This window comes from Coregonus lavaretus (genome assembly GCF_964263955.1).
Source record: "Coregonus lavaretus genome assembly, chromosome: 25".
NCBI lineage: Eukaryota > Metazoa > Chordata > Actinopteri > Salmoniformes > Salmonidae > Coregonus > Coregonus lavaretus.
In genome coordinates this window covers 21,570,816-21,597,911 of record NC_140012.1, presented here as the reverse complement: position 1 = coordinate 21,597,911, position 27,096 = coordinate 21,570,816, and the positions used below count along the sequence as shown (strand labels likewise).

The window sequence follows — 27,096 nt, the reverse complement described above, 5'->3', positions numbered from 1 at the left end:
AGTGAAATGTGATTTAATGAAGCTTGTTTAATTAGCATTTCATGGAGAGGAGGAGGAAGAGGAGGAAAAAGAGGGGAAGGAAAAGACGTGATGTGGAACTCTTATCTTTTTAATTAACGTTAAAAGTTAAGCGGGGTAAACGCGTGGCTAACCCTGCACCTGCTATCCAAACAATTCCCAGTAGAATTTGTTTATTTGGTCATAACCTGTTCTGTGTTCCCCAGTAAACAACACATTTCCTCTCTGCTGACTGATAACATTCACTGTACTGATAGGAGCCTGTAAATGGAGCCTGTCTATCGACCTGTTTATTGTCTCTGAATAAGCTTCCTGTCATTATTCCTCTAATGAGTTTAGAGTTTAGCTACTGAGCTGAATAGGATAGTTTGGATACTGAATGCTGATTGGTTGATAGGCATTAGTTATTCATGATAATCAACGGGTAATAATATAATATATGCCATTTAGCAGACGCTTTTATCCAAAGCAAATTAGTCATGCAAGCATACATTTTATATACAGGTGGTCCTGGGATTCGGACCCACTACCCTGGCATTATAAGCGCCATGCTCTACCAACTAAACTACAAAGGACCATAATGCCTGAGAACAGTTCAATTTGAAATATTCACTGTCCCATAGCACAGCCAGGCAATTCATAAACTTTATCTCCACTGGAATAAAGCATCTAGAGATGTTATTTCCCATTGCTTCTTGCCAACATTAGATTTTTCAACAGCAGGGGTTTGTATAAACCTTGCTCCGCTTCGCGTTCGCATCACGCCTAAGAACAGCCCTTAGCTGTGTGCTATTCTCAATAATCCATAGGTTCTCTTGCCTTATTGCCTAATGAACTCATCCAAAGTCCAGTTAAGAAGTGTCAAATGTCAACACTCCATTTTCAGAGAGGGGTTCATGAGGGGACACCCATAGAAACCCCCTAACGATTCTAATAACGGCCTCCCACTCTGGTGCAGTGATTTTGTGTGTGTGTGTGCGTACATGAGTGTGTGTCTGACGCAGCCTAGGAGAGAGGGAGAGCGGGAAAGACATATCCGTTTTCCAAATTGCCTCACCAGGGCTGTTCACTGGCTCTCAGTAATCGTTTGCATAAAATGAGAGATGTATTATCTCCTTTTAATCCCAATTAGGGATTTCTGCTGACTGGTTAATTGTTTGTTTTTCCCAGGCCGGGTAATTACGTGAACAATATGCCGACTGAGAACTAAACATTAATAACTGACTTATTATTAGAAATTGGGGGTGTTTTGATGTGGAGAGCTTTGCCCTCGTACAGTGGAAAGAGAGGAGAGACAGAGAGAGAGAGGAGAGGAGAAGGTCATGAAGTGGACTCACAGGGCAACCTGCCTCACTTGAACCCCTCCTCCAATTATACATGTACTTGTTTCTCTGTCACGAACGTTGAGAGACGGGTTGGACCAAGGTGCAGCGTGAAAAGCGTACATGTTTATTCACCCAATAAACATACAAACCAAAACAAGACACAACGTAACGTGAAGTCCAAAGGGCTATACAAATACCAGCCTAAACAGGAACAGCCCATTGCCTATTGTGTATTGTGGGATCTTGTTCCTGTTTAGGCTGGTATTTGTATAGCCCTTTGGACTTCACATTACGTTGTGTCTTGTTTTGGTTTGTATGTTTATTGGGTGAATAAAGTATGATCCCCAATCAGAGACAACGAGCGACAGCTGCCTCTGATTGGGAATCACACTCTGCCAAACCTAGAAATACACATCTAGATCCTAAACATAGAAATTCTAACATACAGTGAGGGAAAAATGTATTTGATCCCCTGCTGATTTTGTACGTTTGCCCACTGACAAAGACATGATCAGTCTATAATTTTAATGGTAGGTTTATTTGAACAGTGAGAGATAAAAACAAAACAATCCAGAAAAACGCATGTCAAAAATGTTATAAATTGATTTGCATTTGAATGAGGGAAATAAGTATTTGACCCCTCTGCAAAACATGACTTAGTACTTGGTGGCAATACCCTTGTTGGCAATCACAGAGGTCAGACGTTTCTTGTAGTTGGCCACCAGGTTTACCGCACATCTCAGGAGGGATTTTGTTCCACTCCTCTTTGCAGATCATCTCCAAGTCATTAACGTTTCGAGGCTGACGTTTGGCAACTCGAACCTTCAGCTCCCTCCACAGATTTTCTATGGGATTAAGGTCTGGAGACTGGCTAGGCCACTCCAGGACCTTAATGTGCTTCTTCTTGAGCCACTCCTTTGTTGCCTTGGCCATGTGTTTTGGGTCATTGTCATGCTGGAATACCCATCCACGACCCATTTACAATGCCCTGGCTGAGGAAAGAAGGTTCTCACCCAAGATTTGACAGTACATGGCCCCGTCCATCGTCCCTTTGATGCGGTGAAGTTGTCCTGTCCCCTTAGCAGAAAAACACCCCCAAAGCATAAAGTTTGTTTGACGGTGGGGATGGTGTTCTTGGGGTCATAGGCAGCATTCCTCCTCCTCCAAACACGGCAAGTTGAGTTGATGCCAAAGAGCTTGATTTTGGTCTCATCTGACCACAACACTTTCACCCAGTTGTCCTCTGAATCATTCAGATGTTCATTGGCAAACTTCAGACGGCCCTGTATATGTGATTTCTTGAGCAGGGGGACCTTGCGGGCGCTGCAGGATTTCAGTCCTTCAGGGCGTAGTGTGTTACCAATTGTTTTCTTGGTGACTATGGTCCCAGCTGCCTTGAGATCATTGACAAGATCCTCCCGTGTAGTTCTGGGCTGATTCCTCACCGTTCTCATGATCATTGCAACTCCATGAGGTGAGATCTTGCATGGAGCCCCAGGCCGAGGGAGATTGACAGTTCTTTTGTGTTTCTTCCATTTGCGAATAATCACACCAACTGTTGTCACCTTCTCACCAAGCTGCTTGGCGATGGTGTTGTAGCCCATTCCAGCCTTGTGTAGGTCTACAATCTTGTCCCTGACATCCTTAGAGAGCTCTTTGGTCTTGGCCATGGTGGAGAGTTTGGAATCTGATTGATTGATTGCTTCTGTGGACAGGTGTCTTTTATACAGGTAACAAACTGAGATTAGGAGCACTCCCTTTAAGAGTGTGCTCCTAATCTCAGCTCGTTACCTGTATAAAAGACACCTGGGAGCCAGAAATCTTTCTGATTGAGAGGGGGTCAAATACTTATTTCCCTCATTAAAATGCAAATCAATTTATAACATTTTTGACATGCTTTTCTCTGGATTTTTTGGTTGTTATTCTGTCTCTCACTGTTCAAATAAACCTACCATTACAATTATAGACTGATCATTTATTTGTCAGTGGGCAAACGTACAAAATCAGCAGGGGATCAAATACTTTTTCCCCTCACTGTAGATCCTCACGCCCTGACCAAACCAACTACAGACAACCAGCTTCTCAAGGCCACGGCGTGACAGTACACCTAAACAACACAATGTAACCCCCCCCCCCCCCACCCCCCCAAAGGTGCGTACTCCAGCCGCACCAACCTGACTCATTAGGGGAGGGTCCCTTGTGGGCATTCCTCCTCAGAGGCGGATCCGGCTCCGGGCGTGACGACCTCTCCCTCTCTGCCTCCCCGTTGCGCCCCTGGTCTGGTCTGGACCTCGGCGCGATACTTCCCTCTCCTTCCTCCCACGATGCACCAAGCCCTGTCTGGACCCTGGTGTGGGAGACCCCGAACCTGGAGAGGGGCTGACGTCTGGTCCTGGATCGGCAATCCCCCCACGATGCACCAAGCCCTGTCTGGACCCTGGTGTGGGAGGCACCGACCCTGGAGAGGGGCTGACTACTGGGTCTGGAGTGGAGCCGCTGACCGGAGCTGAACTGGACCCCGGTGGAGCAGACTGCTCTGGCTCCGGAGTGGATCCGCTGACCGGAGCTGGACTGGGCACCGGTGGGGCAGACTGCTCTGGCTCCGGAGTGGAGCCGCTGACCGGAGCTAGACTGGGTACCGGTGGAGCGGACTGCTCTGGCTCCGGAGTGGAGCCGCAGACCGGAGCTGGACTGGGCACACACACCACTGGTTTGGTGCGAGGAGCAGGCACGGGCCGTGCCGGACTGGATACACGCACCACTGGTTTGGTGCGGGGAGCAGGTATGGGCCGTACTGGACTGGATACACGCACCACAGGTCTGGTGCGAAGAGCAGGAACGGGCCGGGCCGGACTGGGAACACACACCACTGGCCTGGTGCGTGGAGCAGGAACGGGCCGGGCCGGACTGGGAACACACACCACTGGTTTGGTGCGAGGAGCAGGAACGGGCCGGGCCGGACTGGGAACACACACCACTGGTTTGGGGCGAGGAGCAGGAACGGGCCGGGCCGGACTGGGAACACACACCACTGGTTTGGTGCGAGGAACAGGAACGGGCCGGACTGGGAACACACACCACTGGTTTGGTGCGGGGAGCAGGTACGGGGCGTACCGGGCTGGCGACAGGCACCACTGGTTTGGTGCGAGGAGCAGGCACGGGCCGTGCCGGACTGGATACACGCACCACTGGCTTGGTGCAGGGAGCAGGTACGGGCCATACTGGACTGGTGAGGCGCACTGGTGACACAGTGCGTAGAACCGGAGCAGGATATACTGGACCCTGGAGGCGTACTGGAGGTCTGGAGTGTACAGCTGGCACAACCCGTCCTGGCTGGATGCCCACTTTCGCACAACACGTGTGGGGTGTTGGCACAGGACATACTGGGCTGTGAATGCGCACTGGCGACACATTGCGTATCTCCGCATACCTAGTTTCCTCTATGAACACACGCTCATTCTGTTGCCTGACAAGCTCCTCTCTCCTTGCCTCCAATACTTCCTTCTCCCTTTGAGCCTCCTGTAGCGCCTCCCTCTGAACGGATAACTCCTGCTCCATCTGATCTAACAGCCCCCGTAACGTGGTGGCCTCCTCTCTCAGACTCTCGATCCATAGGTATTGGAGGACCTCTAAAATAGCGTCTCCTCCTCTCTAGTCAGCCCTTTCACGGCCTCCTGCTGCCTCGTCGTACAGCCCTGAGCCCCCCCCAAAACAAATTATTGGGGCTGCTTCTCGGGCTTCCTTTTCGGCCGGCACCGTTGATGTCGCCGTTGATCCTCTCCTACTAGGGCTTCCTTCTTCATTGCCTTACCGTAACGGACGGCCTCCTCCTCTGTGATTTTCCCCCAACCGAGGAGGACATCTACCAACGTAGCTTCCCGTTGAGTACCAGGCGTTTGCTCCTTCTGGGCACGCTGCTTGGTCCTCTTGTGGTGGGATCTTCTGTCACAAACGTTGAGAGATGGGTCGGACCAAGGTGCAGCGTGAAAAGCGTACATGTTCATTCACCCAATAAACATACAAACCAAAACAAGAAACAACCTAACGTGAAGTCCAAAGGGCTATACAAATACCAGCCTAAACAGGAACAAGATCCCACAATACACAGTAGGCAATGGGCTACCTAAGTACGATCCCCAATCAGAGACAACGAGCGACAGCTGCCTCTGATTGGGAATCACACCCGGCCAAACCTAGAAATACACATCTAGATCCTAAACATAGAAATTCTAACATAGATCCTCACGCCCTGACCAAACCAACTAAAGACAACCGGCCTCTCAAGGCCAGGGTGTGACATTCTCTAATTATGTACCTCCAATTACACTGCTCAAAAAAATAAAGGGAACACCTAAACAACACAATGTACAGTGGGGGAAAAAAGTATTTAGTCAGCCACCAATTGTGCAAGTTCTCCCACTTAAAAAGATGAGAGAGGCCTGTAATTTTCATCATAGGTACACGTCAACTATGACAGACAAAATGAGAATAAAAAAATCCAGAAAATCACATTGTAGGATTTTTAATGAATTTATTTACAAATTATGGTGGAAAATAAGTATTTGGTCAATAACAAAAGTTTCTCAATACTTTGTTATATATCCTTTGTTGGTAATGACACAGGTCAAACATTTTTTGTAAGTCTTCACAAGGTTTTCACACACTGTTGCTGGTATTTTGGCCCATTCCTCCATGCAGATCTCCTCTAGAGCAGTGATGTTTTGGGGCTGTTGCTGGGCAACACGGACTTTCAACTCCCTCCAAAGATTTTCTATGGGGTTGAGATCTGGAGACTGGCTAGGCCACTCCAGGACCTTGAAATGCTTCTTACGAAGCCACTCCTTCATTGCCCGGGCGGTGTGTTTGGGATCATTGTCATGCTGAAAGACCCAGCCACGTTTCATCTTCAATGCCCTTGCTGATGGAAGGAGGTTTTCACTCAAAATCTCACGATACATGGCCCCATTCATTCTTTCCTTTACACGGATCAGTCGTCCTGGTCCCTTTGCAGAAAAACAGCCCCAAAGCATGATGTTTCCACCCCCATGCTTCACAGTAGGTATGGTGTTTGGATGAAACTCAGAATTCTTTGTCCTCCAAACACGACGAGTTGAGTTTTTACCAAAAAGTTATATTTTGATTTCATCTGACCATATGACATTCTCCCAATCCTCTTCTGGATCATCCAAATGCACTCTAGCAATCTTCAGACGGGCCTGGACATGTACTGGCTTAAGCAGGGGGACACGTCTTGCACTGCAGGATTTGAGTCCCTGGCGGCGTAGTGTGTTACTGATGGTAGGCTTTGTTACTTGTTACTGAGCACATGTGACAGACGTGACAGACTCTGGAGACGCCGTGGAGAACGTTCTGCTGCCTGCAACATCCTCCAGCATGACCGGTTTGGCGGTGGGTCAGTCATGGTGTGGGGTGGGGTGGCATTTCTTTGGGGGGCTGCACAGCCCTCCATGTGCTCGCCAGAGGTAGCCTGACTGCCATTAGGTACCGAGATGAGATCCTCAGACCCCTTGTGAGACCATATGCTGGTGCGGTTGTTACTGATTTGAAACACATTGGCATGTAATTGTTTTGGGACCAACTAGAATCAATCACCCAACCAGGTTACAACTAAGAAGCGATCAGTAGAAGAGCAAGAAGACTGTGCAGGAAAGTTTTTTGGATGAAACGACAGAAGGCCAAGCAGAGCGAAGGACAACGAAACAAGGGTCCTGTCTATCTTTGAAAAGTGAACGTTTTGTTGTACCCTGGCGTTATAAAACAAAGGGTGTTAAAAACAAAGCGTTGAGGCTTTCTCAGAGGGCCAGGTTCACCTCTCCCATATGGTGTGCGATGATTAATACCCCTTAATCCAGGCCATGTGCGGGCATTGTGGTCAGGTATTCAGGAGTGCGTTTGTGTATGCCTCGGCCTGTCTATTTGTGTGTGTTCGTGCCTTTTGTGTGTGTGCGTGCGTGTGTGTGTGTGTGTGTGTGTGTGTGTGTGTGTGTGTGTGTGTGTGTGTGTGTGTGTGTGTGTGTGCGTGTGTGATCCGTCCAGCATCTGTCGGTGTGTTTGTGTTTGTTTGGTTTACCATCAAAGCCAGTGGATCCTGCAGCAGCATCGACTCTCATCAGACGGCAGCAGGGTGGTGGAAGTCTGTTGCCCGCTGCTTGATGTCCTCAGCCCTGAGAAGAAGACATTCTAATCCACCCCAGAGCCTCCTCTTCATCTGTCCAGATAGCCTATGCAGAGACTATTGATTGCTTCTGCCTTTGAGGCATCCTTCAGTATGCCTGCGCTGAATTAAGCCCCTACCACAACTTTTTAATGTGTGTTTATCGACCACCTACAGTAATTAGTGGGCCACACGTAGTTCAACAGTGTTTCTAATCAAACATTTATTTTTATTTTCTTTCACCTTTATTTAACCAGGTAAGCCAGTTGAGTGATACTCATCCCTATCGCCTGCGAGTGAGTGATAGTCTTCATCCCTCTCTCCCTCCCTCTAGGGCTGTGGCGGTCATTACATTTTGTCAGCCGATAATTGTTTCACCTTTATTTAACCAGGTAAGCCAGTTGAGAACAACTTCTCATTTACAACTGTGACCTGGCCAAGATAAAGCAAAGCAGTGTGATAAAAACAACAACAACACAGAGTTACATATGGAATAAACAAAATGTACAGTCAATAACACAATAGAAAATCTATATACAGTGTGTGCAAATGTAATAAGTTATGGAGGTAAGGCAATAAATAGGCCATAGTGCAAAATAATTACAATTTAGTATTAACACTGGAGTGATAGATGTGCAGAAGATGATGTGCAAATAGAGATACTGGGGTGCAAATGAGCCAAATAAATAACAATGTAAATAACAATATGGGGATGAGGTAGTTGGGTGGGCTAATTACAGATGGACTGTGTACAGGTGCAGTGATCGGTAAGCTGCTCTGACAACTGATGCTTAAAGTTAGTGAGGGAGATAAGAGTCTCCAGCTTCAGATATTTTTGCAGTTCGTTCCAGTCATTTGCAGCAGAGAACTGGAAGGAATGGCGGCCAAAGGAGGTGTTGGCTTTGGGGATGACCAGTGAGATATACCTGCTGGAACGCATACTACGGGTGGGTGTTGCTATGGTGACCAATGATCTAAGATAAGGCGGGGATTTGCCTAGAAGTGATTTATAGATGACCTGGAGCCAGTGGGTTTGGCGACGAATATGTAGTGTGGGCCAGCCAACGAGAGCGTACAGGTCACAATGGTGGGTAGAGTATGGGGCTTTGGTGACAAAACGGATGACACTGTGATAGACTACATCCAATTTGCTGAGTAGAGTGTTGGAAGCTATTTTGTAAATGACATCGCCGAAGTCAAGGATCAGTAGGATAGTCAGTTTTACGAGGGCATGTTTAGCAGCATGAGTGAAGGAGGCTTTGTTGCAAAATAGGAAGATGATTCTAAATTTAACTTTGGATTGGAGATGCTTAATGTGAGTCTGGAAGGAGAGTTTACGGTCTAACCAGACATGTAGGTATTTGGTGTTATATATTTAAGTCAGACCCGCCGAGAGTAGTGATTCTAGTTCTAGTCGGGTGCAAGCAGCGTTCGATTGAAGAGCATGCATTTAGTTTTACTAGCGTTTAAGAGCAGTTGGAGGCCACGGAAGGAGTGTTGTATGGCATTGAAGCTCGTTTGGAGGTTTGTTAACACAGTGTCCAATGAAGGGCCACATGTATACAAAATGGTGTCGTCTGCGTAGAGGTGGATCTGAGAGTCACCAGCAGCAAGAGCGACATCATTGATATACACAGAGAATAGAGTCGGCCCGAGAATTGAACCCTGTGGCACCCCCATAGAGACTGCCATAGGTCCAGACAACAGGCCCTCCGATTTGACACATTGAACTCTATCTGAGAAGTAGTTGGTGAACCAGGCGAGGCAGTCATTTGAGAAACCAAGGCTATTTAGTCTGCCAATAAGAATGCAGTGATTGGCAGAGTTAAAAGCCTTGGCCAGGTCGATGAAGACGGCTGCACAGTACTGTCTTTTATCGATCGCGGTTATTATATCGTTTAGGACCTTGAGCGTGGCTGAGGTGCACCCATGACCAGCTCGGAAACCAGATTGCATAGCGGAGAAGGTACGGTAGGATACGAAATGGTCGGTGATCTGTTTGTTAACTTGGCTTTCAAAAACTTTCGAAGGGCAGGATGGATATAGGTCTGTAACAGTTTGGATCTAGTGCATGACTATCGTCCAACCCTGGCCAACCCATCGCCCTTGGTGACTCGTTTTTTTTAATTTCTTTATTTCACCTTTATTTAACCAGGTAAGCCAGTTGAGAACAGGTTCTCATTTACAACTGCGACCTGTCACAGAACTTTCAAGGTTTGCCAAGGATAAAATACAATAGACTAGAACTTTACTGTCCACCCTGAGAGCGACATTAGCATTTGGCTTCACCTCGCGAGCTAGAGGATAACCCCAGGTCAGCCTCTACATAAGAGAGAGGATTTGTTTTAATGGCTGACCTTTACGCCTCTCTCTGTTCTGTCATTTTGTGTTTCGGTTCTTTATCTGGGTTTCTTTGAGTTTGGTAATCTTACCTTTTTGACCCTTGTGTGTAGTTTCTCTGTGTATGTTACTCCAATGTTTTATTTCCTCTGTGTTTTAGTCCAATCTTTATTTACCATTTGGTTTATTTCTGTCTGTATGTTACTGTAGTCGAACCTGACGAAGCAGCAGAATGGTTTTAAGATCACGTTGAAGACCCTGGAGGACAACCTGCTGTCCCGTCTCTCCTCTGCCTCAGGGAACTTCCTGGGAGACACAGAGCTTGTGGAGAACCTGGAGATCACCAAACGCACTGCCGCAGAGATAGAGGAGAAGGTATGGTTCTCTCTCTTTTATTATCTATATTTCCTTCTTTGTCTGTTTTTTATGAGTCTGTCTGTCTGTCTCTCTTTCTCTCTCTCTCTCATCTCTGTGGAATAGCAGAAGAGGAGAAGATGGTTTTGGAGTTTAGGATGATTTGAGTTAATATTGGAGCGGGTCCAGGTTGAAATATTTATGAGTATGAAAGCCTGCGGTACACTGCCATTAGGGTTTAGCTTGTACATAAACTGATTTGATGGGAGGGGGAACCTATGCTCTCTGACGTACAGTACGCAGAGGTACGACAAAGCTAGACGTCTGCTCTCAATTCTACTGTAAACCCTGAGCAAGTGGGGACGTCGTAGATCTGCACCTTTTCGGAAAGATCTCACTCTAGATCTCCCTCTTTCCCTCTCGGTTGCTCTCTCTCCTCCCCTCCATCTCTCCCCGACTCACTCCCCCCTCTCTCTCTTTCTGGCCCTCACTTTCTCTCTCTCTCTCTCTCTCTCTCTCTCTCGCTCTCTCTCTCTCTCTCTCTCTCTCTCTCTCTTCCTACAAATTAGGAGCTATTAGCAATGGTACTTAATTAACCTTTTACTGCAGTGGGCTAAATCAGGGTCACACAGTGTTTCTTGGTAGTCTTAAACAAATCTACATTGAAACAAAATGGTTATGGGCTTAAAAAAAGAAGACACCTGTACCATGTCAGATATAGAGTTGAAATGTATTACATTTTGAGTTTGCATCCCAATATTACACTTTATATACATCACAGTAGACTGGAATATTACAAAACCGTTTGACATAGAAACACCAGATTTTCCACCAAAAAAACAAAAACGTTGAGTTATGAAAAATATGAATAACATTCCAGCCATGAGGCCACTAGAGTGTGATTTGGTCATTTGACGGCAGGAAAGAGTAATCTCCAAACTGATGCAGAGCCTCCTGCTCACAGCTTACTGTACTCGCTCACTGTAGATCGAAACGTTGGCACAATCACAAATATTGAAACTTGGCAAGTGAGCAGTAGAAAAGCTCTTCATTAGTGACTCATTAGGCTCAAGGACACCACTTAGAGACTGAGATGTGAGAGTGGATTCCTTTACAAAGTGCCACTACTTTGGTAATACTGGTATGTTCAGTAAATGTGTGGCAACATATTTTTCACCTTCTCTATAGGCATGTTGAATTGGATGGCTGCTTTGTTCAGTTGGATATTATGTTATTGTACTCGCTGTTATAATTTGCTATAATTTCCCTGGCTGGTGAATGAGTCCTGTGTGTGTTTTACATGCCTTTGTGTGTGTATTTACGTGAGTGTTTATGTGTGTGTGGGTGTGTGTGTGTTTGCTGTGTGTGTATTGCAGGTGAAAGAAGCCAAGGTGACTGAGGCCAAAATCAACGAGGCGCGGGAGCACTATCGGCCTGCGGCAGCCCGAGCCTCCTTATTGTACTTCATAATGAACGACCTCAATAAGATCCACCCAATGTACCAGTTCTCTCTCAAGGTACACCCACCTCTCTATTGACCTGACCTGTTATTGACACTCCCTAGTGAGCGCACACACACACACACAGTTCACTGTTCTCTCTCTATAGATACGTTGTCTAATAACCCACCATGTTCCCCCCGGCCTCAGAGCTCCCCAGTAAGCTAAGTCTTTACGCACGCTGCTCTGTTCTCTTCCTTTTCCTCCATTAGTTTCCAGTGTTTTATGCTTTCTGCTCTTTGTTTTTGTCGCTTCCTACCGCTGTTATGCTCCACCTAATGTCCCTGCTATTGTCACAGGGTGAGGTATGGTTTGCAATCACACTGCTCTCTGCAGGTAGCTAGCCACCCTGGGCCAACTGTATAGAGTTTAAAGGCCCAGTGCAGTCAAAAACGTTGTTTTATATATATTTCCACACTATGAGTTTGGAATAATACTGTGACATTATGAAAATGATGATAATGCCCTTTTAGTGTAAAAGCTGTTTGAAAAGACCGCCTGAAAGTTCAGCCTGTTTTGGTGGGATGGAATTTTGGCCTGCCTGGTGATTATATACAGGCGGTAAATTAGTTAATAGACCAATAAGAAAAAGAGTTCCAAACCTCTCTTCCAATAACAGCACATTTTCAGTTTTCCCCTCCCACTCAGACCACTCCTAGCAAAATTCTTGCTAGAGGAATTGCTCTTTGCTAAGAAGCTATTTCAGTTTTTTTTGGACGATTTTAATTGAAAACAATCACAGTAGGGTACTTAATTGTTACCCAGAAAAGTACGAGCTGGCTGGCAATTGTACAACAGACGGTATTTAAAATCTATGTGTCTGCCCTGTGTGTTTTATCTACAGCAGAGACATTTCATCTGATCAAAGGTCCAATGCAGCCATTTTTATCATCAGGTGAAATGTCTCTGCTGTAGATAAAACACACAGGGCAGACACATAGATTTTAAATACAGTCTGTTGTACAATTGCCAGCCAGCTCGTACTTTAGATATGTTTCAGGAAATAAATAATTTGGGTTCTAGAAGTGTCTGCTCTATCCATTGTGTTTTTATGCTCCATGCGTTCAGTGTGGTGTTCCAGAATGTTCTATGCATAGTGTTTCTTATCCCAGGCAATACTGAGTCTGTTCTATCCATTGTGTTTCTATGCTCCAGGCGTTTAGTGTAGTGTTCCAGAATGCGGTGCTGAAGGCCCAGGCAGACGAAGTGTTGAAACAGAGAGTGTCTAACCTGATAGACAGCATCACTGTCCAAGTGTTCCAGTATACCACCAGAGGCCTATTTGAATGTGATAAACTCACATACATTGCACAGCTCGTCTTCCAGGTACACAGAAAGTCAGAGTTCAAAGTTCAATAAAAGCTTTATTGTCCATTTATGGTCAAATAGAAATGTTTTTACATGTCATTACACAGTGACAAATATTAGGTACTTATTATTGCCCTTTAAAACTGCAGAGGCTTCCTTTTTTGTCTTTAAAAAAGAACAATATAGGAATGAATGCTATTTTGACCATATGTTTTTTGTCATTGTGAACCCAGATCCTGTTGATGAATAAGGAGATCAACCCTACAGAGTTAGATTTCCTGCTGAGGTATCCCGTCCAACCAGGAGTGACCTCTCCTGTCGACTTCCTGTCCAACCACTCCTGGGGCGGGATCAAGGTGAGACAAACAGGAAGTGAAGACGTCAGACCTTCACGGTCGAGGTTGAAGACGCTTCTAACCACAGATCTAGGATCAGTTTACCCCACAAAAGCCAAACCTTTATCATCAGGGGACAACATGCTAAACTACTTTAAATCAGTGTCTAGGGGTAACTTCATCCTCCTACATACTTTAGAACAAACCATCTACTGACTATCCTTGTCATTTACATATGACTGAACTCATTTTTCCCCTGTAGTTGTTTTAGCACTTAGTCTGTTTCCACTCCATAACTCAGTACATCTGCGGAAGATAACAGAACATAATGGGTGCAGTGAAATCTACTTCCACTACAATAGAGCAGTGTTTCCCAATCCTGGTCCTCAAGTACCCCCAACAGTACACATTTTTATTGTAACCCTGGACAAGCACACCTGATTCAACTTGTCAACTAATCATAAAGCCCTCAATGAGTTGAATGAGGTGTGTTTGTCCAGGGCTACAACAACAATGTGAACTGTTCAGGGTACTGGAGGACCGGAGTTGGGAAACACTGAAATTATCACGACTCAGGATTAAGTCCCAGATGCAGACAGTTCGAAATAGCAAAAGTGTATTTACAAAAACAGGGGGCAGGCAAACGACAGGTCAAGGGCAGGCAGAGGTCAGTAATCCAGAGCAGTGTCACAAGGTACAGAACGGCAGGCAGGCTCAGGGTCAGGACAGGCAGAATGGTCAAAACCGGGAAAAACTGGAAAACGGGCTAGAGTAAAACAGGAGTACGGGAAAACCGCTGGTAGGTTTGACGAGACAAGACGAACTGGCAACAGACAAACAGAGAACACAGGTATAAATACACAGGATAATGGGGAAGATGGGTGACACCTGGAGGGGGGTGGAGACAATCACAAAGACAGGTGAAACAGATCAGGGTGTGACAGCAATAGAGTATTACTGCTAAAACATGTATAAAATGCCAAAGGCATGCCATTCTTTTTACAAAACTTTTCATTTCAGAAGTTGCTGCCTCTCAAGCGTTCACTACTCTCACATATCTATTAGGTGAAATACCACATTGTGCCACCACAGCAGCAAGATTTGTGACCTGTTGCCACAAGAAAAGGGCAACCAGTGGCACACAAACACCATAGAGAGAGAGATATATGAAGAGAGCCAGAGAGAGATCTTTCCGAAAAGGTGCAGAGCTACGACGTCCCCGCTTGCTAAGGGTTTACAGTAGCATTGAGAGCAGATGTCTAGCTTCATTGTACCTCTGCGTACTGTACGTCAGAGAGCATAGGTTCCCCCTCCCATCAAATCAGTTTATGTACAAGCTAAACCCTAATGGCAGTGTACCGCAGGCTTTCATACTCATAAATATTTCAGCCTGGACCCGCTCCAATATTAACTCAAACAATCCTAAACTCCAAAACCATCTTCTCCTCTTCTGCTATTCCACAGAGACGTCGGTCTAGGTACCATTAATTTAATTCAGTCACTCTGGTTCTTATCACGGTTAGGAACATAATCAGTTGGAGAGGCCTAAATGAGGATGAGATCCTGTGATAGTGCCTGGCAGCCTTGGCCCTCTTAGATTTATATTAGAAGGATGGGATGGGGAGGAAGCCACAGGGGGCTGAAGTATTCTCTCCTGACTGAGAATCTGCCAACCCAGATACTGGTAATTAACTAAGTGGAGGAGTTGGAGTGACTTCATCTTAGCTCATTAAGGGCCGTGGTGGGTATTTCTGGGGAAGGAGTTGTGATGTACTTCGATAGGACCTTGACTTGATTGACAGGGACTGAGAGGACAGGTGTGTGTGTGTGTGCCCATGTGTGTGTGCCCGTGTGTGTGTCCGTGTGTGTGTCCGTGTGTGTGCCCGTGTGTGTGCCCGTGTGTGTGTGCGTGTGGGCGTGTGTGTGTGTGCGTGTGTGTGCTCGTCCATCGGTGGGTGGGTGTGTGTGCCCGTCTGTGTGTGTGACATTCAGAGCACTCTGTGAGGCCACTGTTTTTCAGAGATCCAAAGCTGAGATAAGAACAAATGCTGTCAGATAAAAGTCTACAGTATGTGCCAGGTTTGTGCTGCCGAAGCATATTCTCTTCTACCCCCTGTTATAAACAGCCTAATGTCTACTCAGCACTACGGTTTGAATAAATACAACTCATATTGGCGTAAGAGAAGATAAGCACTCTGTCTTCTTATTATGTGACTTTTCCAACCCAAACTTTTCTCCTTTGTGGCACTTATGTGAGGTAAACAATGATAGCAAATAACCAGAGTGGTGGAAAAATACTGTGTATATGAATTAACCTAGTGGCATTACCATTGCCTATATGTACAGTGGGGAGAACAAGTATTTGATATTTTTGATTTTGCAGGTTTTCCTACTTACAAAGCATGTAGAGGTCTGACATTTTTAGCATAGGTACACTTCAACTGTGAGAGACGGAATCTAAAACAAAAATCCAGAAAATCACATTGTATGATTTTTAAGTAATTAATTTGCATTTTATTGCATGACATAAGTATTTGATACATCAGAAAAGCAGAACTTAATATTTGGTACAGAAACCATTGTTTGCAATTACAGAGATCATACGTTTCCTGTAGGTCTTGACCAGGTTTGCACTCACTGCAGAAAGGATTTTGGCCCACTCCTCCATACAGACCTTCTCCAGATCCTTCAGGTTTCGGGGCTGTCGCTGGGCAATACGGACTTTCAGCTCCCTCCAAAGATTTTCTATTGGGTTCAGGTCTGGAGACTGGCTAGGCCACTCCAGGACCTTGAGATGCTTCTTACGGAGCCACTCCTTAGTTGCCCTGGCTGTGTGTTTCGGGTCGTTGTCATGCTGGAAGACCCAGCCACGACCCATCTTCAATGCTCTTACTGAGGGAAGGAGGTTGTTGGCCAAGATCTCGCGATACATGGCCCCATCCATCCTCCCCTCAATACAGTGCAGTCGTCCTGTCCCCTTTGCAGAAAAGCATCCCCAAAGAATGACGTTTCCACCTCCATGCTTCACGGTTGGGATGGTGTTCTTGGGGTTGTACTCATCCTTCTTCTTCCTCCAAACACGGCGAGTGGAGTTTAGACCAAAAAGCTCTATTTTTGTCTCATCAGACCACATGACCTTCTCCCATTCCTCCTCTGGATCATCCAGATGGTCATTGGCAAAATTCAGACGGGCCTGGACATGTGCTGGCTTGAGCAGGGGGACCTTGCGTGCGCTGCAGGATTTTAATCCATGACGGCGTAGTGTGTTACTAATGGTTTACTTTGAGACTGTGGTCCCAGCTCTCTTCAGGTCATTGACCAGGTCCTGCCGTGTAGTTCTGGGCTGATCCCTCACCTTCCTCATGATCATTGATGCCCCACGAGGTGAAATCTTGCATGGAGCCCTAGACCGAGGGTGATTGACCGTCATCTTGAACTTCTTCTATTTTCTAATAATTGCGCCAACAGTTGTTGCCTTCTCACCAAGCTGCTTGCCTATTGTCCTGTAGCCCATCCCAGCCTTGTGCAGGTCTACAATTTTATCCCTGATGTCCTTACACAGCTCTCTGGTCTTGGCCATTGTGGAGAGGTTGGAGTCTGTTTGATTGAGTGTGTGGACAGGTGTCTTTTATACAGGTAACGAGTTCAAACAGGTGCAGTTAATACAGGTAATGAGAGGAGAACAGGAGGGCTTCTTAAAGAAAAACTAACAGGTCTGTGAGAGCCGGAATTCTTACTGGTTGGTAGGTGATCAAATACTTATGTCATGCAATAAAATGCAAATGAATTACTTAAAAATCATACAATGTTTTAGATTCCGTCTCTCACAGTTGAAGTGTACATATGATAAAAATAACAGACCTCTACATGCTTTGTAAGTAGGAGAACCTGCAAAATCGGCAGTATATCAAATACTTGTTCTCCCCACTGTACATATCTACCTCAATTACCATGTATCCCTGCACATTGATATGGTAATGGTACTCCTTGTAAATACAGTGCATTTGGAAATTATTCAGATCCCTAGACTTTTTCCACATTTTGTTACATTACAGCCTTATTCTAAAATTGATTAAATTAAGGTTTTCCTCATCAATCTACACACAATACCCCATAATGACAAAGTGAAAACAGGTTTTTAGAAATGTTTGCAGATTTATAAAAAACAAAAATACCTTATTTACATAAGTATTCAGACCCTTTGCTATGAGACTCGAAATTGAGATCAGGTGCGTCCTGTTTCCATTGATCATCCTTCAGATGTTTCTACAACTTGATTGGAGTCCACCTGTGGTAAATTCAATTGATTGGACATGATTTGAAAAGGCACACACCTGTCTATATAAGGTCCCACGGTTGACAATGCATGTCAGAGCAAAAACCAAGCCATGAGGTCGAAGAAATTGTCCGTAGAGCACCGAGACAGCATTGTGTCGAGGCACAGATCTGGGGAAGGTTCCCAAAAAATTTCTGCAGCATTGAAGGTCCCCAAGAACACAGTGGCCTCCATCATTCTTAAATGGAAGAAGTTTGGAACCAAGACTCTTCCTAGAGCTGGCCGCCTGACCAAACTGAGCAATCGTAGGAGAAGGGCCTTGATCAGGGAGGTGACCAAGAAACCGATGTCACTCTGACAGAGCACCAGAGTTCCTCTGTGGAGATGGGAGAATCTTCCAGAAGGACAACCATATCTGCAGCACTCCACCAATCAGGCCTTTATGATGGAAGCCACTCCTCAGTAAAAGGCATATGACAGCCCGCTTGGAGTTTGCCAAAAGGCATCTAAAGACGCTCAGACCATGAGAAACAAGATTCTCTGGTCTGATGAATCCAAGATTGAACTCTTTGGCCTGAACGCCAAGCGTCACGTCTGGAGGAAATCTGGCACCATCCCTGTGGTGATGCATGGTGGTGGCAGCATGGTGGTGGCAGCATCATGCTGTGGGGATGTTTTTAAGCGGCAGGGACTGGGAGACTAGTCAGGATCGAGGGAAAGATGAACGGAGCAAAGTACAGAGAGATCCTCGATGGAAACCTGCTCCAGAGCGCTCAGGACCTCAGACTGGGGTGAAGGTTCATCTTCTAACAGGACAACAACCCTAAGCACACAGCCAAGACAACGCAGGAGTGGCTTCGGGACAAGTCTCTGAAAGTCCTTGAGTGGCCCAGCCAGAGCCCGGACTTGAACCAAATCGAACATCTCTGGAGAGACCTGAAAATAGCTGTGCAGTAACGCTCCCCATCCAGCCTGACAGAGCTTGAGAGGATCTGTAGAGAAGAATGGGAGAAACTCCCCAAATAAAGGTTTGCCAAGCTTGTAGCGTCGTGCCCAAGAATACTTGAGGCTGTAATCGCTGCCAAAGGTGCTTCAACAAAGTACTGAGTAAAGGGTCTGAATACTTATGTAAATGTGATAGTTCAGTTTTTAATTTTTTATACATTAGCAAACACAATAAGGCTGTAACGTCACAAAATGTGGAAAAAGTCAAGGGGTCTGAATACTTTCCGAATGCACTGTAGCTTTATTCCTGTGTTTTATGTGTTTTTATATTTTCTTTATTATTTAACTCTGCATCATTGGGGAAGAGCTTGTAAGTAAGCATTTCACTGTAAGGTCTACTACACCTGTTGTATTCGCCGCATGTGACAAATACAATCTTATTTTATTTTATGAGAACAAGAAAATGCATTCCAGCTTCGGTTACTTTGGATGAGGGACTGTATATCTATGAATTAATCTATATTCACCAGAGTTGTAGTTTCTGGCAAATGTGGAATGTACATTCATCCCTCCATCCCAGTCTCTGTGTTCCATGGAGGAGTTCCGTAACCTGGACCGGGACATTGAGGGTTCGGCCAAGCGTTGGAAGAAGTTGGTGGAGTCGGAGTGTCCTGAGAATGAGAAGTTTCCTCAGGAGTGGAAGAATAAGAGTTCCCTACAGAGACTGTGTATGATGAGGGCCTTGAGGCCTGACCGAATGACCTACGCTGTGAGGTGAGAGGTCAAATACCTTACCCTCTGACCTACTGTATGCTCTGATGTTAGAGGATATACAGTACCACTCAGTGGTTCTGTTTTGTTTTTTTGGTGAGGATATCTTTTGAATTTCCCTGTCCCACCAATGAACACACATACAGTGAGGGGAAAAAAGGATTTGATCCCCTGCTGATTTTGTACTTTTGCCCACTAACAAAGAAATGATCAGTCTATAATTTTAATGTTAGGTTTATTTTAACAGTGAGAGACAGAATAACAACCAAAAAATCCAGAAAAACGCATGTCAAAAATGTTATAAATTGATTTGCATTTTAATGAGGGAAATAAGTATTTGACCCCCTGTCAATCAGAAAGATTTCTGGCTCCCAGGTGTCTTTTATACAGGTAACGAGCTGAGATTAGGAGCACACTCTTAAAGGGAGTGCTCCTAATCTCAGTTTGTTACCTGTATAAAAGACACCTGTCCACAGAAGCAATCAATCAATCAGATTCCAAACTCTCCACCATGGCCAAGACCAAAGAGCTCTCCAAGGATGTCAGGGACAAGATTGTAGACCTACACAAGGCTGGAATGGGCTACAAGACCATCGCCAAGCAGCTTGGTGAGAAGGTGACAACAGTTGGTGCGATTATTCGCAAATGGAAGAAACACAAAATAACTGTCAATCTCCCTCGGCCTGGGGCTCCATGCAAGATCTCACCTCGTGGAGTTGCAATGATCATGAGAACGGTGAGGAATCAGCCCAGAACTACACGGGAGGATCTTGTCAATGATCTCAAGGCAGCTGGGACCATAGTCACCAAGAAAACAATTGGTAACACACTACGCCGTGAAGGACTGAAATCCTGCAGCGCCGCAAGGTCCCCCTGCTCAAGAATGCACATATACATGCCCGTCTGAAGTTTGCCACTGAGCATCTGAATGACTCAGAGGAGAACTGGGTGAAAGTGTTGTGGTCAGATGAAACCAAAATCGAGCTCTTTGGCATCAACTCAACTCGCCGTGTTTGGAGGAGGAGGAATGCTGCCTATGACCCCAAGAACACCATCCCCACTGTCAAACATGGAGGTGGAAACATTATGCTTTGGGGGTGTTTTTCTGCTAAGGGGACAGGACAACTTCACCGCATCAAAGGGACGATGGACGGGGCCATGTACCGTCAAATCTCGGGTGAGAACCTCCTTCCCTCACCCAGGGCATTGAAAATGGGTCATGGATGGGTATTCCAGCATGACAATCACCCAAAACACACGGCCAAGGCAACAAAGGAGTGGCTCAAGAAGAAGCACATTAAGGTCCTGGAGTGGCCTAGCCATCCCATAGAAAATCTGTGGAGGGAGCTGAAGGTTCGAGTTACCAAACGTCAGCCTCGAAACCTTAATGACTTGGAGAAGATCTGCAAAGGGGAGTGGGACAAAATCCCTCCTGAGATGTGTGCAAACCTGGTGGCCAACTACAAGAAACGTCTGACCTCTGTGATTGCCAACAAGGGTTTTGCCACCAAGTACTAAGTCATGCTTTGCAGAGGGGTCAAATACTTATTTCCCTCATTAAAATGCAAATCAATTTATAACATTTTTGACATGCATTTTTCTGGATTTTTTGGTTGTTATTCTGTCTCACTGTTCAAATAAACCTACCATTAAAATTATAGACTGATCATGTCTTTGTCAGTGGGCAAACGTACAAAATCAGCAGGGGATCAAATACTTTTTTCCCTCACTGTAATATAATGTAAACAGCTAACATTTTAACCCAGTGGCCATTGACCACAGCTACAGTATCTAATAGTTATATCATAGAAAAGTAATACATCTTATGTCTGTATGAGTGTATTTTCAGCTTTTTAAACTAACCACCATAAGCCATGAGCAGTGCTCTGTAGTAAGAAGGTGTATTATGTACAGGTAACTAGCAAAATAAAGGAAACATTTACTCAAGTGTTTCCTTTATTTGGTTAGTTACATGTATGTATTGAACATATATCATCATGTCTCCCCACAGAGACTTTGTGGAGGAGAAGCTGGGGAGTCAGTATGTGGTTGTCAGGTCGCTGGACTTTGCTGTGTCCTTTGAGGAGTCTGGTCCCGCCACGCCCATGTTCTTCATCCTCTCTCCTGGAGTAGACCCACTGAAGGATGTGGAGAAACATGGTAATGGTGTCACCTACACTGTAAACACCAATGTGCTGTCATTACTCAAAACTTTTGAGGAAACTCGTTGCACTTAATATATCTGAGTACAGTTATTTAAAATGTTTTCGTAGTCATTACTCTGTTGTGACTTTGGGCTAATTAATATTCAAGATAATTTACTGATTAATTACTGGAATAATTAATTGATCTGATTTGATTAATTTGGTTATCCTATCCAAATTCATCTGAGGGGAACTATTAAAGGTTAGATGTAGAGAGACCCTTGAATGAACTATATCAGTAGTTATCATTAACCGTTATAGTGTTAATACTATCAACAATATAATCACAGTAAATTTGACTATATTCTCATTCTGAGCAGTCATCGAGCTCTGGAACCTCAAGAACACGATCACTCGCAAATGAACTTAATGCCACAAATCATTCATTCAAGGTTTTATTTACACTAAATAAGTTGGAAAATTAGGTAGTTAACAAAAAACAATATAAAGGCAGGGTATAATGGGATACAATACAGTTATTGAGGTGAGAGTCACAGGTCCATATAAATGAATTTACGTACTCAACTCACGCAAATACAATAGTTCATTCAAATCAAATCAAATTGTATTAGTCACATGCACCAAATACAACAGGTACAACCTTACCGAGTGGCGCAGTGGTCTAAGGCACTGCATCTCAGTGCTTGAGGTATCACTTCAGACCCCCTGGTTCGATTCCAGGCTGTATCACAACCGGCCGTGATTGGGAGTCCCATAGGGCGGCGCACAATTGGCCCAGCGTCGTCCAGGTTTGGCCGGTGTAGGCCGTTATTGTAAATAAGATTTGTTCTTAACTGACTTGCCTAGTTAAATAAAGGTAAAATAAAAAATAAAAACCGTGAAATGCTTACTTACAATGATGCAGTTTTAAGAAAAATATTTACTAAATAAACTAAAGTAAACAATAAAAGAGCAACAATAAAATAACAATAACGAGGCTATATACAGGGGTACCGGTACCGAGTCAATGTGCGGGGGTACAGGTAGGTCGATGTAATTGAGGTAATATGTACATGTAGGGAGGGGTAAAGTGACTATGCATAGATAATAAACAGCGGGGGGGGTCTCAATGCAAATAGTCCAGGTAGCCATTTGATTAGCTGTTCAGCAGTCTTATGGCTTGGGGTTAGAAGCTGTTAAGAAGCCTTTTGGACCTAGACATGGCGCTCCGGTACCGCTTGCCGTGTGGTAGCAGAGAGAACAGTCTATGGCTAGGGTGGCTGGAGTTTTTGACAATTTTTAGGGCCTTCCTCTGACACCGCCTGGTATAGAGGTCCTGGATGTCAGGAAGCTTAGGTCCAGTGGTGTACTGGGCCGTACCCACTACCCTCTGTAGCGCCTTGCGGTCGGAGGCCGAGCAGTTGCCATATCAGGTGGTGATACAACCAGTCAGGATGCTCTCGATGGTGCAGCTGTTTAACTTTTTGAGGATCTGAGGACCTATGCCAAATCTTTTCAGTCTCCTGAGGGGGAATAGGCGTTGTCGTGCCCTCTTCACGACTGTCTTGGTGTGTTTGGACCATGATAGTGTGTTGGTGATGTGGACACAAAGGTACTTGAAGCTCTCGACCTGCTCCACCACAGCCCCATCGATGAGAATGGGGGCGTGCTCGGCCCTCCTTTTCCTGTAGTCCACGATAATCTCCTTTGTCTTGATGACGTTGAGGGAGAGGTTGTTGTCCTGGCACCACACTGCCAGGTCTCTGACCTCCTCCCTATAGGCTGTCTCATCGTTGTCGGTGATCAGGCCTACCACCGTTGTGTCGTCGGCAAACTTAATGATGGTGTTGGAGTCATGCTTGGTCACGCAGTCATGGGCGAACAGGGAGTACAGAGGGGACTAAGCACGTACCCCTGAGCTCAGGGCCCCCTCACAGCCAAATCAGCGAGATACACTTCTCTCTCTCTCTCTCTCTATCTGTCTCTCGTTCTCAGTTCTCAGTCCTCCCCAAATTCCCAGATTTTATTAAAAAATATCCTAGTTGGACGATTTCCAGGAATCTTCCAACCGGGATTTCTGGAAAACCTGGGAAATTTACCAGAATTTTGCAACCCTATCTGCAAGTCACATAATGCTGGCTTGCAAAGTGATGTGTAATTCCTATTGGAATCCAGCAAGAGTTAAGATAGCCAACAGTTGGATTTTTTATTCATAATGACTGCCAGGGTTAGGAGACTACGTAAGGCATTTAAAGTGGAACAACCATTTCAGTAACGGGTGCGAAAAATCTAACTAAATGATTGGATTAGTTTAGAAAAATGTATGTTATTTATCTTTTGTAGCATAAGATTAATACATTAATCACTCAATGTTCATGCATAAACACAGATATTAAAAACAATTCCCAAAAATCTACCTGCAGTAGAGTTTTGGGTAAAAAGTTAATTTGTTATCACACCAGGACGTCTAGGGTCGGGTTTTCGAGACTAACAATATTGGATCACACCAGAAAAGATGTTGAAATGTGAAGCTTTGATTTGTACTGACCTGGTATGGGAGATATCACAGGTTGACTCTTCAGGAGTGTTTGATGACGAACATTCCAATACTTCACTATTTGGTCTTATGAAAGATTCAAATGCGACGCAAATGCGACTGAAAGGGTTTTATTGAACTAAGTGTGAACAAAATTATTGGGCTGCTGTGGCTGGATTCTAGATAACATGTTTTGTTTTGTAAATGTTTTCCTCCGTACCCTGGAAACACAGTAACCTGGTTTGATGTTTGATTGAATAGTCTCCGTCTTTTTTATGGTCTGGCGTGAAATCAGCTATCCTCTCATCATGTGATATGAGATAATTCTCCCACTGAAGCTTCCTGCAAATAGGGGGAGCTTAGATAATTGGTCAGACACTCGTTCAAATGCATGTGCACACACAGAGTGGTGTGTATAGTCGATGTCCACACCCTTCTGTGTGTGCGTGTGTGCGCACGTGTGTGTGTGTGTGCACGCATTTGCATGCATGTGTATGACTAATTATCCAAGCCCCCCCTGTATGCGTGACCAATCACATCAAAGCTAAAGCAGCTAACCAATCAGAGAGGCCTGGTGTAGAGTGTGGAGAGAGGGCCAATGGCAACACAGATCACACAGAATGAAGAACCCTGAATCTATACACTTTACTTTAGGAAAATAGTGGGGGTCTTCGCTACATTTCAGATGGCCACTTTTTCTTAGCCTATAGTGAATGTACAAAACATTAAGAACACCTTCCTAATATTAAATTGCACCCCCTTTTGCCCTCAGAACAGACTCAATTTGTCGGAGCATGGACTCTACAAGGTGTCAAAAGCGTTCCACATGGATGCTGGCCCATGTTGACTCAAATGCTTCCCACAGTTGTCAAGTTGGCTGGATGTACTTTGGGTGGTGGACCATTCTTGATACACATGGGAAACTGTTGAGCGTGAAAAACCCAGCTGCGTTGCTGTTCTTGACACACTCAAACCGGTGCACCTGGCACCTACTACCATACCCCGTTCAAAGGCACTTCAATATTTTGTCTTGCCCATTCACCCTCTGAATGGCACACACACAATCCATGTCTCAATTTTCTCAAGGTTTAAAAATTATTATTTATCCTGTCTCCTCCCCTTCGTCTACACTGATTGAAGTGGATTTAACAAGTGACATCAATAAGGGATCAAAGCTTTCACCTGGATTCACCTTATCAGTCTTTGTCATAGAAAGAGCAGGTGTTCCTAATGTTTTGTACACTCAGTGTATAAATGAAGCACACTTTATAAAAAAGGGATTACTACTGTATTATTAAACTGTTGATCATTTCAAATTTGCCTAAATTGTTATGGATTATATTAATCATTACTGTGTGATCTTTCTTTCAGGCAGGAAGCTGGGCTATACGTTTGACAGCGGTAACTTCCACAATGTATCTCTGGGCCAGGGACAGGAGGTGGTGGCTGAACAGGCTCTGGACCTGGCAGCTAAGGAGGGACACTGGGTTATACTGCAGGTACTCAGACACACACGTTTACATGCAGACACACACTCAGACGCACACATACACATCCACAGGCGCACGCATGCATGCACACACATAGCCGACTGCCTAAACCAGCCGTTGCTAAGACAACACTGAGCTAATATACAGCTGGGATTCCAGAACAGGCCATGTCGTGAAATGTCATTTTACTTTTGTGTATTTAAAAAAAAAAAGTATTCTCTCCCATGTTTAAGGTCAAATTGTTTCTCCAATCCATTGTGCTTTGCACATAGTGTTGGCTGTTTGCTCTCCTTTGTGGTTTAACTGCATATGAAATAATAGAATTCCCTGGATAGAGAGAGGCCCAGTATTATTCAGTACAGTATCTGGTTCCTCAGTGTGTGTTCTCTTATCTGGAGGGCAAGGCCAGTCAGCGTTTGCATTTTAAGCCAGCTCGTTTGTTGAATCCTAATGTGGAGTATTGACAGATATGAACACCGGCACAGAGGCAACTCTTGGGGGGAGAGAGAGAGTGTGTGTGTGGGGGGGGGGGTCTCCTTTATTCACAGCGCTGGTAAAGCAGAGAATGTCTTTGCTATCCCTTTCTCTCTCTCTCTCTCTCTCTCCCAGTCATCACAAGCAGCATCTCTTTTTCTATCCATCTCTCCTTCTAGCTCTCGCTCTCAGCCACAAACAGACATCATCACAGAGACAAGCAGTGATTGAGTTACTTTTGCATAAGACTCCTGATCGATACAACTTATAAAAAGCCTTGTCCCCGTGGCAACCAACATCACCGCCCACTCACTATCATCCTCTGTCTGTCTGTCTGGTCCACCCTCATGGAAGGAGGAGAAAGAATGGAGGGAGGTCTGTCTGTCTGTCTGTCTGGTCCACCCTCATGGAAGGAGGAGAAAGAATGGAGGGAGGTCTGTCTGTCTGTCTGTCTGGTCCACCCTCATGGAGGGAGGTCTGTCTCCTTTCTATTTCCATCCCGCTTCTCGTCCTCTGCCACCGTCTCCCCCTCTTTTCACACCCTGCCTCACATTTTCCAAAATGTCTCCCCTTCTGCCTCACATTCCTCTCCTCTTTCCAACCTCAGTCCCCTGCCACAGTCATCCCATCCCACTCTCGTATCCAGGCCTTGATCCCACAACAAACACACACACACCTCTTACCTCCCTCTCATCTTCCACTGGTCCCTCCATCCCAGCATCAGATCAGTAGCAGGCTGAAAAGCTGGGTCAATGGCAGGTTCTCCTTCACTGCAGGTAAATTACACTTGCCCCTGTTCTCCTCTCTCTCCTCTGTTTCTGACGGGAGCATTATCCCTATACCACGGCACACTTGGCCCTGTCCTATCCCCACTCCTCACAGCCCAACCAGGACCAGCCAAAGACACTCGGAGAGATGCAGAAACCCACCTAGAGAGAGAGGGAGAGAAGAGAAAAGAAAAGGCAATCAATCTGGCAGATTGGAGCTGAATAGGCTATATCCCCCAGACCTAGGAATATATTTGAGCTGAAGAGCCCATATCCCCATCAGTGGGATTCTATTGAGTGGACCTAAAATACCTGGGTCCTTGAGGCACTTACTCCTAA

General features: G+C 45.3%; 1 protein-coding gene across 1 annotated transcript in view; it reads left to right on the top strand.

The window, feature by feature from the left end:
- dnah9 (dynein, axonemal, heavy chain 9) overlaps nucleotides 1–27,096 on the top strand; it is a gene marked incomplete at its 5' end in the record, with an annotated part of 118,461 nt that overhangs the window by 71,739 nt on the left and 19,626 nt on the right. The window contains 7 exons of the mRNA XM_084141655.1: nucleotides 10,069–10,233; nucleotides 11,589–11,729; nucleotides 12,867–13,037; nucleotides 13,253–13,375; nucleotides 19,156–19,349; nucleotides 21,358–21,506; nucleotides 25,398–25,525. Of these exons, the coding sequence (XP_083997781.1) occupies nucleotides 10,069–10,233; nucleotides 11,589–11,729; nucleotides 12,867–13,037; nucleotides 13,253–13,375; nucleotides 19,156–19,349; nucleotides 21,358–21,506; nucleotides 25,398–25,525 (1,071 nt within the window). The remainder of the gene's footprint in view (nucleotides 1–10,068; nucleotides 10,234–11,588; nucleotides 11,730–12,866; nucleotides 13,038–13,252; nucleotides 13,376–19,155; nucleotides 19,350–21,357; nucleotides 21,507–25,397; nucleotides 25,526–27,096) is intronic.